At 35.8% G+C, this 17,060-nt stretch overlaps 1 protein-coding gene across 1 annotated transcript in view; it reads left to right on the top strand.

Annotated features, from left to right (window-relative positions):
• Positions 1–17,060, top strand: part of malrd1 (MAM and LDL receptor class A domain containing 1) — a 34,802-nt gene that overhangs the window by 14,062 nt on the left and 3,680 nt on the right. Inside the window, exons 18-28 of the mRNA XM_051701507.1 lie at positions 2,821–3,091; positions 4,957–5,211; positions 5,562–5,719; positions 7,413–7,590; positions 9,156–9,284; positions 10,225–10,377; positions 11,582–11,739; positions 12,094–12,295; positions 12,387–12,665; positions 12,945–13,070; positions 16,418–16,484. Of these exons, the coding sequence (XP_051557467.1) occupies positions 2,821–3,091; positions 4,957–5,211; positions 5,562–5,719; positions 7,413–7,590; positions 9,156–9,284; positions 10,225–10,377; positions 11,582–11,739; positions 12,094–12,295; positions 12,387–12,665; positions 12,945–13,070; positions 16,418–16,484 (1,976 nt within the window). The remainder of the gene's footprint in view (positions 1–2,820; positions 3,092–4,956; positions 5,212–5,561; positions 5,720–7,412; positions 7,591–9,155; positions 9,285–10,224; positions 10,378–11,581; positions 11,740–12,093; positions 12,296–12,386; positions 12,666–12,944; positions 13,071–16,417; positions 16,485–17,060) is intronic.

Here is a 17,060-nt window from a genome sequence, read left to right as displayed (position 1 = left end):
CTATTTTCAAAAAGAGGTCTTTAAGATCGATGGTGCTGATGTCCCCAAAAATGTCTGGTAATCATTTGCAGAAGTTTATAATTGGTTTTTCATTTTCAAAAAAAGAAAAAAAAAGAAAGAAAGAAAGAAAGAAAAAAAGAAAAAAAAAGAAAAAAAAGAAGAGATTATTTTAAGGTTTTTAAAGACTTTTTAAAATGGATTGCACTCAATCCCAGTGAATGGCTTTGAAAGAAGAGTAATAATTTCTTCAACAGCAGCCAGGGAGGTTGTGCTACAGGCATGTTCTGAAACAACCATTTTAAAAAGTTATGGACTAAGAAATAGCTTTAGAATCAGTTTTTCTTGGAATGCTTTTTTCTTGAAAGTCTTGGACTGTGTGTAGTGAGATACTGCATCATTTCCCATGAATTGAAACACAGTCTGTTCATAAGAACTTTCTATAAATGTGAAAAGATATGGAGATTGTGAAGACTTTAAAATGTGCTTGAATTTATCCTGGTGTTCATGAATGTTTCTTTAGCACTGTGTATGGGGGCATCATTCTGCAATATGCAAACATCAAGAGAGAAGAGGGTTTGGATCGGTTGAACCTACTGTATTACTGTAAAATGGGCTCATATTCCATTATATATCCATGTGGAGAAATCACCACATGCAATGAAGGCAAAAAGATGGTTGCCAATTTTATTGCAGATTACAGATCCCTCATCTTTAACAGGCAACAGGCATTTTGAGTTGAAGGCATCCCTTGGATTTCTTCAAATGTAAACCTGTTCATCTGTAGAAAACTGTGGCAAAGGTGACTTCTCAGACCATTAATGTGCCTTTTAAATTTTGTCCAGGGTTCATGCTAGGATATGTGTTTTGGACTTGGATAAAATGGTTTACAAATGACACCTTGCCGTGAATTCCATCTTAGCGAAGTATATTATGTTTTTGCTGATACAGAAATTCAGGTTACTCAGATGCACAGCTATATGTTTAAACCTGCTGGGCATTACTGCCTGCCACACCTCCACGGTGCCTTTAGTTGTCCAGCTACGGGTCGTCAACCTATCACAGATGTATTGCCCCTTTAATCCCAGAACATCTCCTGGAGGTCAGGAACATCTCCCTGCCACCCCCCGCAGCTGGACACTGGATCCTCTTGATTGCCTCTCGTTCTTGCTCTCCCATCAAGACTACAAGATTAAATTGTAGTAATATAATAATTTGTTGTACCATCATGGGATTTAGCAACTACGTATCTATGTAAACTGACTATGTATACTGACATATCAACATGCTAAGAAAAAAAACTCTTTAATAATACACAGCACTAATAAACCTCTTTGCTGCTTATTGTGATATTGTGACATTAGTCTCACAAAACTTTAGGTTTGACTGCCAGGTCCTCCCCAGTCCAGAAAGACCATTTTTTGAAACCAGTCTGGAAAAATGAATAATTCTGTGCTTTCACAGCTTACTGACGTCATTCAGATGAATACATTTGAACATAGAATCTGGACCTTTTTCCTGTTGGTCCTTTTGTTTAAAAAAATTAGCCTATGCTTTATTATTATTATTATTATTATTAAACTAAGATGTACTGTATACATGTCGTTGAATTTAAAAGTATCCAACAACATCTCATCTCTGTCACATCCCTGCAGTGAATTTCAAAGATCTCCTAATCTAGAATCATCTGCCATTCCACTTAAAACCGAATAAAAGCCTTGCCACTACAAAGTCTTCATACTTATGCTTCCCTCTAGTATACTACAACCACTACTAAGAACAGTAGCATGGAGGCTTCACTGCCCTGGACAATACTGACCCATTACCGTAATTAATGTATTCAATTTTGCAATAAGCAATAAGTTGCAATAAATTATCATGTTTTCACAGTGAGGATGTTAAGCTCTTTTCATTTTTAAATCCTTTGCATTGTTAGATTCATAGACTTGACTGACTATAATAGGAGAAAATTAATGTCAGGATGTGTCTCTGTCACAGCTAAGCACATAATCCATTGAGCCAAATGATAGCACTCAATCATTCTGAAACACACACACACACACACACATTGAGAGTCTAGGTGTGAGAGAGATCTAGGCTACACAGCACCGTCTTAAATGTGCGTCAGTTTGTGTGTAATGTGAGAAAACAATTATGTTTCTAGAACTCCTGCAACTTGACAGACTGTCTGTGCGTGTGTGTGAGAAAATGAGCCAATGGAGACTTGTTTTCCCATTTACTTTCATTTTGCTTCCTTCAAAATATCACAAGAGTTATTTAGCTGGTTTTAAGATTTTGTGTCATGTGCTTTAATCGGCCAAAACATCAGATTTATTTGTGTGTGTGTTTGTGTGTTTTTGTGCACAAGTTGATGCATGACAGGATCAAATGTCTGATCTTGAAAGGCCAGACTCTTTCACTAAAATGGCAGTCAGAAAATGGAAACAGAAAGAGAATAAGACACCATAACAAGTTAAATTAATCGATAAAGAGGAATCAAGTTCTTGCAAGGCTTTCTGCCTTCTACTAAACAGCTTTGGCTAGAAAGACACCACAGTGGCAGGCTTTCTTACCAAGTTTCCAAGTTGAAAGTGCTAGACTGGTACAGACATTGACTGAATAGAAGTGCACATTGTATTATAGTTGAAATTTGGTCTGAATGTGAATAACACCATGTCAATATCAATTATGGTAAATGATTGAAAGCATGCAACTTTTTCATCAGTGGCTGTATGATACATTTTAAAGTACTGTAGTAAAAATCATACATTTAAATAAGTAGTACAGTCAATCAAATGGTCTTGTCTTTGTCTGTTTTCCAAGATGGTGTTTTACCTCCACATGTCTGGTGATGGCATTGGCACTCTGAACGTCTATATGATTACAAACTCCAACCACTCACTCTTTCTTAACCTCACTGGTAATCAAGGCAACTACTGGAGCAGACAGGAACTGCACCTCTCCTCTTCTGAAAACTTCCGCATTATGTTTGAAGGCAAGGTGGGCATCAATACTCGAGTTCACATCTGCCTTGATGACATCACCTTCTCAGCAGGCTGTATTCTTAGCAGGAACTTTGAGACAGACTTCAATCCTTTGTTATATCCAGGTACACTTTCCACTAATTATGCTTTTCCTGCAACACACATGCTGTCCCTTATGAAACAAAAATATATGTGAATATATTGGAAAATATAATGTGATATATTAAATAATAAATTTTCATATATGGGAATCTAGTGCTTATATTTTTTCAATATTCTGTAATATATGCATGAACCATGTATGGCTATATATTGATACATATAATATATATATATATATATAGCAATAACAAGACAAAAACTATACAAAATGTTTACATGTAATAGCTTTATTGAAACACTCAAATTATTTCTCTTTCATTAGTTAATGCATGGGTTTACATACAGCATTAAATGTCTCAAAAATATATTCCCAATATGCCTACAAAGGTCCTCAATTCTTTAGAGATTCAGGCAAATGAAGGCATAAATGTAAATTCAGTGACAGATTTGCTTTCCACATAGTATTTCAAACTGTTGGACAAAATCTACAACCATTTTTTTTTTTATGTAATATATATATATAATTAATACATATGGATATAATTTGCAGAATATATTTCCTTAGAATTGTGTACATATATTGCTCATACATATTCCCATATAAATGTGACTATATGTACAACATACTGTATATGTTAAAATATATTTAAGCACACATTACCATTTTTTATCACATGCACATCTATATATTATGAAGTGTATTATTGAATGTAAAATGACATACATTACAATATATAAGGACATATATTGTCATATATTTCCCAATATATGAAAAGCACAATTCCTTATGTATTACTCGGTATATTGTAATATATTAACACAATGTATTATTCTATATAATTATGAATATACTGAAAATTATTTAATATATTGAGCCTTAATATATAAGGAAATATATTTTATTTGCGTAAGGGGTGTTAGCAATGTAAGGGTAACTGTGGAACAATGCTACTATATAATGATGCTCCACAAATTGCATAATCAATCTGTGAGCTTGGCTATCAACACTGAACATCCTTTTTTAACTTTTTTAGTGGTATTTTTTTCCAGTAGCACATGAAGGGCAATCAGGGCAGGGACCAGGCTGGAAAAAAAGCTCTTAAGAGAAACTTTTGCTTTATTGATTTTGCATTCAAAATTAAATTCATTTATTGAAACACGACAAACTTAATCCAAAGATATTTCTAAATTCAAATTGCACTTCAAATGAAATGAAAAAGAAATTAAAATAACAAAGTGGTAAAAAAAATCGTATTTAACCACCTCTTATTTGCCATCATGCAAGAATCCGTCTATGACAACAGATGGAAAATTACTTATACAAATTAAGATCTAAAGAAAATTATAAATGTAAACTTGAAATATAAATCAATTTTAGGATCAAGGTGTTTTTGTATTATTTTATGTAGAGTTGCGTTCACAATGCATGTTAAGCTCGAACTGCTCTGTGGAAATAAAGTGAACTTAACCTCCTGAGAATGCCTTAGATAATTTGCAGCATTCTCAGAGGCGACACTATTCTTGCAAACAGTTTTCAGGCAACTGAAATAGAGAAGAAAGAATGAGAACTGTTTACAAGCACGTGTTCCACAAGACATGCTCGCACTGCACGCCTCTGAACTAACAGCGAATCAGACACACGTATCGATGTAATTTAGTCGAACATCATCTGTCAATGAGTGTCAATACTGGCATCGGAATTTTTGTCAGATATTGTCTATACCCAGTTACACTGTCCTTTCGCCCAGCGCTTGTGCTTATAGTGTACATCAACATCAGTGTATCGTTATTGTCACATTAAAATGGCTATTTTTTATTTCTTGGAAAATGATAGGGAATTATTTACGCCTTGAAATGTTTGTCTGTGTGTGTGTTATCACAGGCTCATGTCCACCAGGTTCTCTACGCTGTAACAATGGCAACTGCTACAAACCAGAGCAGACATGTGACTTTACTGACAACTGTGGAGATGGAACTGATGAAGTGGATTGTGGCACCTCCTGCACATTTGAACATGGCTGTTGTGGTTGGAAAAGCAGCCCGGCGGACACCTTTAGTTGGGCCCTTGGAGTTGGCTCTGCTCATATGATCAGACCTCCTCACGACCACACACTTGAGAATGAAAGCGGTAAGACTTCTATACATTGAGCGGTGTACTGTACTGTATATTGTGCTATGCCACTGTAGTTGCAAGATGCTTATTATGGAAGTTGTGAGCTTTGGATTCATTGCATATGCTTCCATAATCAACATTATTAGCGACATCCATTCTAGTGACAACAGAACTATATGAGACAGAGCTTTGTATTTGCAAAGAGGGCTGCTTTTCATGATCCTATGAAGGCAAGGTGGAAAAAAATCTTTGAGCTCTAGCAGAGATCTGTCTGTTTTCCATACATCACCTTGTTTGGCAGTCCTATCGATCTTAGTCATTGTCTTTAAAGATCTACTTTTAAAGGTCTCTCTTTCTTTTCACAGGCCACTTTGTATATATGGCAGCCACTCCTATTGGTTTGAAAGGCGATAAAGCTCACATGAGAAGTTCTTTGTGGAAGGAATCTAGTGCCACATGTAAACTTGCTTTCTGGTACTATATTTCAGAAAAAGCCACAGGAGTCATCCGACTCTTCCTAAAGGTTAGTAACTAAAGCAGACTATGCTTCTAAAGTAGAAGCAAACATAGAGTGCCAAGAAATGTATCATTTATATCAGAGGCAGTGTGGAGGTCTTTATATATTTCTTATTGGAATACGTTTTAACAAGTGTCATGACAGTAAGTTATTTTCAATCACAGTAAACATGGTGTTCTTACATGTCTTCATTGAGTTATGTGTGATTCACTTCATAAACAGTGATAATTCAAAGTGCTTTACTTGGAAATTATAAAGAAAATAAAAGATACATAAAAGTCAATTATAAAATCACTTAAGAACAAGAAAAATTATAATAACACACATACAAAGAGTTGCGGGTGCCCCTTCAGTGAAAACACTGAATAGGTGGCCTAGGGGTCCGAAGGTCGATCACCTCATGATATTGAAACGGCCACTCCCTTGACATTGAATAACAACCTTCCTGAGGTCCTAACATCTATCACCCCATGATCTTGAAGCGACCACTACCATAGACTTTAGTAACCCCCACCTTTCTCGTTCAGATGGTCCTAACAGGTAAAAATTAAGATTTTGACATTGAGTTTGGGTGCCCCTTATGTGAGTGGAAGCACTGCACAGGTGCCCCAGGGGTCCAAAAGTCGATGTGGTCCTAAAGTCTAGCACCCAGTGATCTTGAAGCGATGACTCTTTTCAGTCTTTAATAACCCCCCACCTTTATCGTTCAGATGTTTAAGGTGGTTGGCTGGTCTCGATTTGTATTGCTCAAAATGTTGCTTGTGGTGGCTCAAAGTCTATATCTCAAAAGACTTCAAAAAGTCGCTCTTGGAAATAATGAAAGTGACTGAGAACAAAGGCTGTCAAGCTCCAAATATACAAAAAAGAGCAACATAAACATTTCATAAAAGGGGTCTAAATGATTTGTGCACTATATTCCAAGTCTTCTGAAGTCATGTGTTAGCTTTGTATGATGAAACCGAAATTCAAGTCTGTTCCTCACACAAATATTATTTGATTTCAGTTCATTTTGTTAAAAACTTGGATTCTGGGGGGCCTGGGTAGCTCAGTTGTAAAAGACGCTGGCTACCACCCCTAGAGATCACTAGATCGCTAGTTCGAATTCCAGGGAGTGCTGAGTGACTCCAGCCAGGTCTCCTAAGCAACCAAATTGGCCTGGTTGCTAGGGAGGGTAGAGTCTCATGGGGTAACCTCCTCATGATCACTATAATGTGGTTCGTTCTCGGTGGGGCACGTGGTGAGTTGAGCATTGAAGCCTCCACACGCGCTATGTCTCCGTGGCAATGTGCTCAACAAGTCACGTGATAAGATGTGCGGGTTGATGGTCTCAGACACAGAGGCAACTAGGATTCGTCCTCTGCCACCCAGACTGAGGCGAATCACTACATGACCATGAGGATTTAAAAGCACATTGGGAATTGGGCATTCCAAATTGGGAGAAAAAGGGGAACCCCCCCCACAAAAAAACTTTGATTCTCGCTTAGATTTAAAAGCAATGATTATGTAAAAAATGTTTACACAGCAAACATAAAACATGCCTTCGCAGTGGTTTGTTTAACCCAGATGAAATTGATATTTTAAATCAGCTTTCATGTGTCCAGACAGGTTTCTAACAGTTCAATGTAACAAAGCAGCAAATTGAACTGAATCATACTTTTAGCTGTAACTACTTTGCCTTGTCTTCATGTGTGATAAACAGACAGAAAATGAGCTGAGGGAGCTGTGGTCAGAGCAGAAAATGCACGGGGAATGGAGAAAAGCAGAGGTACCTCTGAGGAAATTCAGGAACTTTTTTCTGATATTTGAAGTGGTTCGAACACGAGATGTGAGTGGTGGAGCTGCTCTTGATGACCTGGAATTCATTGACTGTGCACCACGTAAGTCTTTCATATGAACATACTATAACCACCCTTTACAAAAATGTACTGCAGTGGTACCATGGTAAAGCGATGGACTTTATTTTCACTTTTTTAGTTGTAAAAAGTTATGGTTAAATTGTTTATAGTTGTGATTTTACAGTGTGTGTGAGTTGCTGTGGTGTGTGTGTGTCAGTGTTTGAGTGCATTTGGTTAATCAGTTCTCTGTTTTTCTTTTTTTACAATAACTGAGTGTTTTTTGGCTTTGTACTGTATTTCTGAAAGCTGATAATTGATATCTGTAAAGCTGTGTTGATGTAAGCTTGAGAAAGTTTTTACGGACTCGTAGCAAACAATAAGTACAAGCAGTAGGAGGAGAGTTAGACTTGTTTGTGCCCAGGGGGGAGGAACAATGCCTTCCGTTCTCAAGTTCTCTTCTCCATGTTTATTTCCCATGAGTCTCTTTTTTTCTTAACATTCATGCATCAGCATGACCAGCAGGACTCTAAGGGTTGTCCTCAGCAGTGCCTAATGGAAAGCATTATCACCCTTTTAATTGGATGAGGATTGATTTCCTAATTCTGACAAGCCATGAGGGAACAACATGAAAGACAGAATAAGTTCCTCTCAGTTTTCTGGCTTGACATTGAAAATCTCAGCTTCAATGTACATACTGAAACTTTTAATCATGGCAATTACACTCAAGTTTGGGGATCTTTAAGTGGGATTAAGTGTGTATAGCCTGTTTCCAGGCTTATTGGTGCATTTAAGTTAATGTCAATGGACCACAGCAAAAATAATAATCATCTTTTAAACAAATACAATAATTTGTATTATAATTTACCATTCGTGCCATTATCATGCTATTATTTAATATTAAACTACTATAAATTTAAACCTGAGCTGTTTTGCTGAGGAATGGATTGATACAATTTTTGTTGTGGTGGTTCCTCTGGTCCTTCAAAGAATTCCTTAAATATCTTTGCTGTTTTGATATTTTAAATGTACAGCAAGATTCACAAAACCCATAAATAATTAACCTTTTAGACGTACTGTTAGACTAAACTACACCTCTCACTCATAGTTTTTTTACTCAAGTGTCTGATAGACTTTAACTTGGATTAATGGTATAAATAAACTTGCTGCATGAAAGCTTTAAGAGGAAATTAGTAGTGAAATTATTTAACTTTACACTTTAAAATGCAAGCTTATATTTGTGGGAGCTCGAGCTATATTTATTAGCCTTTATCACGCCTTGGCTACAGTGTAAGCATATCCTGCTTTAGAATAATCTCCTGTAACTATGGATGGAGAATGTTTTATTGCTATTTTAAGAAAGAATTTTGAATGGTGTCTTGTACATTTCTCATTCAAAAGTCTTTGAAACTTCTCATTTCAAACACAAATCTTTTTATTAGATGGCCTTTCATGTTTCAAGTTTGGAGGGATTCAATATTGAACCTTAAGGATTTGTATTGAGTTTGAATGAGTTCAAGTTCTAATACTAATTTTAATACTGTTAATACTCCCCCAAAATGATCAGTACTGACTGAAAGATTAAAAATATGTCTTTCCAAATATTTCAGGAGCAGTGCATCCTGGGTCATGCCCCGCTGTCACAGATTTTGTCTGTAATAATGGAGACTGTATTGAGTACCATTTGGAGTGTGATGGTAAAACTGATTGTGCGGATGAGTCTGATGAATTGGACTGCAGTAAGTACAAATGCACTAACCTTAAAATCTGACATTAAAGGAATAGTTCACCCAAAAATGTATATTCTCTCATCATTTACTCACCCTCAAGCTATTCCAGATGTGTATGACTTTCTTTCATCTTCTGAACTCAAATTAAGATTTTTAGCAGAATATCTCAGCTCTGTTGGTCCATACAATGCAAATGAATGTGTGCCAAAATTGTGAAGCTCCAAAATCCACATAAGGGCAACATAAAAGTACTCCAGACAACTCAAGTGTTTAAATCAATGTCTTCTGAAGTGATATGATAGGTGTGGGTGAGAAACAGGTAAATATTTAAGTACTCCTTTTTGTACTATAAATTCTCCTCCCTGCTCAGTCACTCTCTACTTTACTTTCATTTTCCCCATTCTTCTTCTTCTGTTTTTGGTGATTCACAGTCTTAAAGCATATCGCCCCCTACTGGGCAGAGAGGAGAATTTATGATAAAAAATGACTTAAATATTGATCTGTTTCTCACCCACACCAATCATATCGTGTCTGAACACATGGATTTAATCACTGGAGTCGTATAGATTACTTTCATGCTGCCTTTATGCTGATTTTGGAGCTTCAAAATGTTGGCATCCATTCACTTGCATTGTGAGGACCTACAGAGCTGAAATATTCTTTTAAATATCTTAATTTTTGTTCTGCAGAAGAAAGAAAGTCATACACATCTGGGATGCCAGGAGGGTGAATAAATCATGAGATTTATTTTTGGGTGAACTCCCTTTAAGATATATAAGATATATAAACTACAAAGTGAGAAACCTGTGTTGTTTGTCATTGTGTCTCTATTTGAATCGATTCAAACTTAATAGATTTCCTGTTGATTTACTTTGAGTGTTTTTGTGAAAATGTCCTTTTCTAAGGAGCTAACATCTTGGCTCTTTTTTTTTTTTTTTTTGTCCATTAGTGTGTGTTCCAGGAGCTTGTAATTTTGATAAGCCTGACGGTCTTTGGGAGGAGACCTGTCAGCTGTCTCAGGATCCTCACGATGACTTTGACTGGGACATAGGCTACGGCAGAATGTGTAATGGGACTGGACCATCAACTGACCACAGCCCCAGTTAGTAATTCTTAAATTTCCATTTAAACATTGTATAATAAGAATCTATTGCAATTAAACATTAGACATCATCACAGAAGGGTGTGACCACATTGAAAGCTTTAAATGTAGATTCCCTCATAATGGAAATTCAGCAGTCTCAATAATCCATCTCTTTAGGGTCTGCTTAATATACAGTAAATGTCTGTACACCAAATAGTATTTTTTTTTTTTTTTTTTTTTTGAATATCATATTACATAAAAAAAATATAGCCATCTGAATCATGTAAAGTATCCTTTCTTTAATTAAAATCAAAAGAGTTGGAGCTCAGTAAAGTCTATTTTACCAAAAGAACTTACTTTATCAGCAGGGTGTAATTAAGATTTCTGGCTGGCACTCTGTCATGACCCCCGTATACTTCCACTTTCTACTGAAAGATCAGTGTCACTCAGTGAAAGTGTCAAGTGTACATTATTTTAATTGCGAAAATAGATCTGCCCTCTAAAAGGTGATTGATTTGCTGAACTCAGTATTGATTTTTTCATGCCATTTTTTCTTCATAGTGAGTTTCTCTTGGCAATGAACAGATTGGTGGAATAGTCATGCAGCGAAATCTAATAAATAACTTTTTATGTTTTTGTGTCTACTATGATCTCCATTTTGACAAGGCAAGATAAAGAGGAATAGTTTATCAAATCTGTAGGGCTGTTAATGTGGTGGAGTTTCGTTGTTTTGTGTAATGCAGAGGCAACACAATGTGAGACAATAATTAAGAGTAATATATTCAAAAGTCTGTCTGCAGAGTCTATAAATTGTCTATGATCAAAGGTTCATTACTTCAACATTTTGGATATTATAATTAAGAGTACAAAATACTTTTTGAATTTGACAACAACCTAACTACCCAAGCTGTAATAAACCACTGTCAGTAACATAGACTTTCAGGTGAGACACACGCAATAGAATTTGCTCTGCAAACAGTTCCAATAAATCACTTACTTACTAAAAATTGTTTAATAAAATGTTATTTATATTGTGTAACTTGTGACAATTGTTGACATACAGAATATACAAAATCAGAAAAATAGTAGTATGTGTTTTGGTCACATTCATGTACTGTATAGTGCAGTTATTTAGTGGGCACTACTTTAGTAATGCAGCCTACATATATAACACAAAGTAAATATTTTGTGTTGTGAAGATGACATTTATTTACTCTCTAAGATGAAGCAGGGGGGTACCTGTATGTGAACTCCAGTGCCCAGAGAGAAGGGGACATTGCCAGATTAATAACCCAGCAGGAGTTTCCTGCTAGTATTGGTGTATGTCATCTGCGCTTCTGGTTCCACATGTATGGCTCATATCAAATGGGTGCACTGAAGGTGAGACAAAAAGTGCTTTCCCACAAAATGTAATTCTGAAAAACACAAACAAAGTACTTCTTACAGGTTGTAAGCATGCTGCAGTATTTTACTTGCTGTGCCAGTGCAAGATAAGCATCATTCATGCATGAGCATTACAGACTGCTATCATTCATGAAGTTAATTTCCCCATTGGTCCCTTTGTAAAGTGTCTTTGTTATGATTGGAAAGACAAGTCATGAAATATATAAGAGCTTGTCAACTGTGCAGGAGTTATGAGAGCAATGAAACACCATGCACTGCTTTATATAAAAAAGTTTGAGTTTTAAAAACCCGCTTGAACACTGAGTTATTCTAGTACTATATACATTCCAGGTGTATACAGTGGGGCGCAGTGGAATACCCCTGTTAGTATGGGCAACCTGTGGAAACCATGGAGACAGCTGGCATTATGCTAATGTGATCTTATCAAATGTATCACCCTTCCGAGTGAGCATTCAAGCAGAAGTAGGAGCAGACCAGTGGACAGACATTGCTGTGGATGACGTCTCATTCACTAGAGAATGTCTTGTAGGAGGTGTGGAACTCTTCTCTTCTCTCCTCTCCTCTCCTCTCTTCTCCTCTCCTCTCCTCTTCTCGTTTACCATTTAGTTTCTGTATTTGTTCAGCTCCAGTGACCCCCATCCCACAAACATGCCACATGGAGCACTTCCAGTGTTTGTATCAGTTTGAGTGTATACCACTGAGTTGGCGTTGTGATGGTGAGGTGGACTGCCTTGACCACTCAGATGAGGAGATGTGTACCAGTGTGATTCCTGGAACTTTACCGCCTCAAACAGGGTGTGAGACAGGAGAATACAGCTGCATGAACAGCATCTGTATTCCAGCACTGCTGCGCTGTGATTCAGTTCTTGATTGCCCCAGTGGGGAAGATGAATATGGATGCCGTAAGATCCAAGCATTTCCATGCAGAATACATATTTATAAAATATGTTTAAAATATACATCTATGATCATATAGTACAGTACATACACATAGCTGTATAAAACAAAGTAATTTTTATTTAAATAATACTGACAGTAGCATAGGTAAAATGCAAGTACATGCACACATGAACATATGTATTCAAACTTACTAAATGACAAATAAATGTACAGTACATGAAATATATGATACAGTACCATGTCTATACACACTCTTTTTCTCTCTTTCTCTCTCCCTGTAGCTATTAAGCAATGCAATAATGGGGAATTAGTGTGTGAGGCGACTGCGGACTGTATAGCGTATCAGAGTCGATGTGACTACATTGTCGACTGCTCTCCTTTTAATTCTGATGAATCCAGCTGCCATGGTAACAAAAACAAATGTATTCAGCTTATACTATTTAAAGGGGTGATAGCATAGTTTATTTTTTTCCTGAGCTCCAATTATTATAAATTGTTTTATTGCACCAAAAAATTTATTTAGTTTTAATGAGCCTATGACCCTAGAATTAAAGGAATATTCCAATTTCAATACAAGCTCAATCGACAGCAATTGTGGCATAATGTTGATTACCACAAAAAAGCAAAAATCTGGATTACAGTGAGGCACTTACAATGGAAGTGAATGTGGCCAATTTTTGTAGGGTTTAAAAACAAATGTGAAGATTATTACTAAAGCACTTACATGAATTCTTCTGTTATAACTCATGTATTATTTGAGCTGTTAAGTTGTTTAAAACATACTTTTTTACAGTCAATTTAGGGCTTTAGGGTTTATTGACATTACATCGTCATGGCAACGAAGTTGTAAAGTTGGTTATAACTTTACACAGAAAAGGTTAGTAAGTGATTTTATCACACTAAAATCATGTTTACATGCATTTCCTTTATGTCTTGTTGCTATACTTTTGGAGATTTCTTTTTTTTTTAATGTTAAAAATTTGGCCCCATTCACATCCCTTTTAAGTGCCTCACTGGAACTCAAATTTTAGCTTTTGTTTTTTTTTTTTTTTTTTTAAAGAAAAAGGTTAGTGGCAAGTAAAATTTCATTTTTGTGGTAATCAACATTATGCCACAAATGCTGTCGATTGAGCTTAACTTGTATTGAACCCGGAATATTGCTTTAAAAAAAAATTGTATTTTTATTTTTTTGCTGCTGTGCCTTTAAGGCTTTGTAAACGGCCTTTTCACATGTGAAATGAGTAAAAGCACTTTGCTGCTTTTTTTGAGAGATGCAAGTTCACTGCAGGTTTGCAAATGCAGGTATTACATTGTAACAGGTTCACAAAACAATTCTCACTCAAACGCAACTGATTTCAGACAGATATGCAGGAGCAGGTGCTGCACACAGTAAGGAACAGCACAAGGTTTCCCACATTTTACTCTTATCATTAGTTTGTAAAGATGTGTGCACTCGAGTTAGTGACTTAGACTTCACTTCAGATGACCTGAAATGACTTCAGACTTTACACATCAAAAATGACTCTTGAACATTACCAGTCTCGTGAACACTGACACTATTAAGGTCATAAAGGAAGAACATGTTTTAATTTGCTACGAATACGCTGAATTAAAAATGGTTTATGCATTTTTTCATTTGGATAATAAAAGAGTGGTGAAAGTTTTATTTATGAATTTCAGTACAAAATGTACTGAGTGCATTTTGGTGTAGTGCACGTGTAAGTGAGTCGAGAACAGCTGAGAATCAACAGAGGCACCTGGATTGTCATGATAACAGCAAAACAAAGAGCAGTGAGGTCTGGACACCATTTGCGGTGGTTTGCTCTGATCCCATTCACTTTTTAGCCCATGCTTTGGTTTGCTCATAACGTTCACTGTGCTACATACTCCATTTATTTACACATCTGCATAATTCTAAATAGAAAGTTCATGTAAAATGCGATCACAGCACTTTTATAAGCCAAGGTCTTGCTTTAGTCGAATGAAATAAAAGCTCAAGGCCAAGGATTTAACAGTCTTGCTATGCCACATGGAAGTGATGGAATCAGAATAGAAATGTAAAATTATTGTATAACAAGATTCTAATATACAAAATATATAATATTATTATCGTTATTATTAATAATAGTAATAATAATAATAATAATAATAATAATAATAATTGTTATAATAATACCTGATGTAATAAAGTAATATTAATAACATCAGGCCTACATAAAATAACACTTCCTATGTGGGTTGACATGTTCCTATTGGTAGAATTAGTGGTAGTATCCCAGATTTTCCAGTATTTACTTTTGACTTAATAATGTACTCTTGTAAACAGGATTTTGATGTAGAATATTTAAAATAATTTTTACTATAATAAAAGTTTGGTGACTTGAGGCTCGAAACAGACTTGTGATGAAAGACTCGAGACTGGACTAGAGACTTCACGCTTGACTCAGACTTAAAAAAAAATGACTTGAACATCTCTGATAGTTTTTTTACTCACTTTTACAAACTTCCTATTTTTTACTGTGACTGGACTGGCTAAGTTTCTGAATACCGAATAGGCGTCATTAAAGTATATATGACTTTTTTCGGTCAGACTTTTTTATATTTTTTGAATCCGTCAGAAAGTCTTTTTTGACTGGGAAGGAAGTTTTTAGTTTTTAAAGTTAAAGGATGTTTTTATTTTTACAATGAGCTCTTTCTCAAAAGATCAAGGACAATTTTATTACTGACCCCTTTATTTGCGTGTCTCCATTTCTCATTAATTGCTTTCTAATTTACCAATGTAACTTGCATGTTAAATTGTTGATCAGTCTTATCAAAAATATTAAACTTGGCAAAAAACAAAACAAAACACAAACTATCAGTGGAGCAAACTATTTGTAATTTGTTAAAGGTGAAGTGTGTAATTCTGCACCATTAATGGCACTAAACGGAACTGGAAAAATAGTGACTGTTTTCAGACAAGCTTCCTGCACACTGTCTTCCATCAGTCGGACAAAAAGGTAGTCCCGCCCCAAACTCACACTATAGTCAATGTTGCTAGGTAATTTTTTGATAGTGCCACAGAGCCGCCATGTTTACATTTTTTAGGTGAATCAGCCTATGAATTGCTTGCTTATTGCTGACTCTGCAAATTCAGTTGGGATAAATAAAGTACAGTATGTTTACACACTGGGTTTTCAGTAATATAAGTATGTCTCATACTGTTCTGGGGGTAAAATGTATTCTGTGACTGTGATTCTGTGACTTCTGAGAATGTGAGAGAGGTAGGGGAGAGAGGGACAGGCAAGATCAGTACAACTCTAACAAAACTTAATTGTCTGACTTAATTCCATAAATGAAAGGTAAAATTTAGTGCTGTACATTTATGAACAACATAAAGCACATCACATTATAGTGAATTTTAGGAGTTCACTAATGTATTCCTACTCATTTATTGGGCAGGGAACTACTCTATCACTGCAATCAACCGTTTAAAAGAACTTGGCCTCTGGAGCACCATGAGGGTTAAGTGTCTTGGTCAAGGACACATCATTAATGGCAGCTTACTCTAACTCTTCTTATGGGTTTTTCTCCTCTTCTAACTGAGTTGGAACCTGAACCCTTTGGCTGCAAGTCCAGAACCACAATGCAGCCACCACTAGATCTGGGATAATTAATACTGTGAAATGAGATCCATTTGATCATTCATTAAAATGATTATTATTTTATAATAAGTCACTGTTATATAATGTAATCCTGTAAATGTTTTTTGCAGAGTGTCCCTTTGGATACTGTCTCAATGAAGGAAAATGCGTAGTAAAGGAAAATGGGCCAGTATGCAGGTAAGTTCCTCAAGCATAAAGGCACACACAAATACATACAAACATACATACATATAGTACATGTCATACATACATACAACAGAAATGGACCCCAAAAGATTCAAATACTCTCTCAGGATTGTCCCTCCAAAATGAAAAGTGTATCCATCTTTATGACAGAAACTGTCTACTTAAAGGGATAGTTCACCCAAAACATATTCTTTTTCACCCTCATCTTGTTCCAAACTCATATGACTTTCGTTCTTCTCTGAAACACCAATGGAAATGTTAGGCATCTCAGACACCATTCATATTCTTTGTATATAAAAAAAGATACAATGAAAGAATGGTGACTGAGACGAACATTCTGCCTGACTTATCTTTTTGTATTTTATGGAAGAAAAATAAATAACCACTGAATTTTCATTTTTGGGTAAACTATCCCTTTAAAGGAATGATGTTCTGGGTTCAATTCAAGTTCATCTCAATCGACAGCATTCATAGAAAAATGTTGATTTCCACAGAAATTAATTTAGGCTCGTCACTCGTTCATTTAAAAAACACAGTGGTGAGAGTAAGGCACTTATAATGGATGTG

The sequence above is a fragment of the Myxocyprinus asiaticus genome, chromosome 1, assembly GCF_019703515.2.
Source record: "Myxocyprinus asiaticus isolate MX2 ecotype Aquarium Trade chromosome 1, UBuf_Myxa_2, whole genome shotgun sequence".
NCBI classification, from domain to species: Eukaryota; Metazoa; Chordata; class Actinopteri; order Cypriniformes; family Catostomidae; genus Myxocyprinus; species Myxocyprinus asiaticus.
This window is presented reverse-complemented; position numbering and strand designations above follow the sequence as displayed.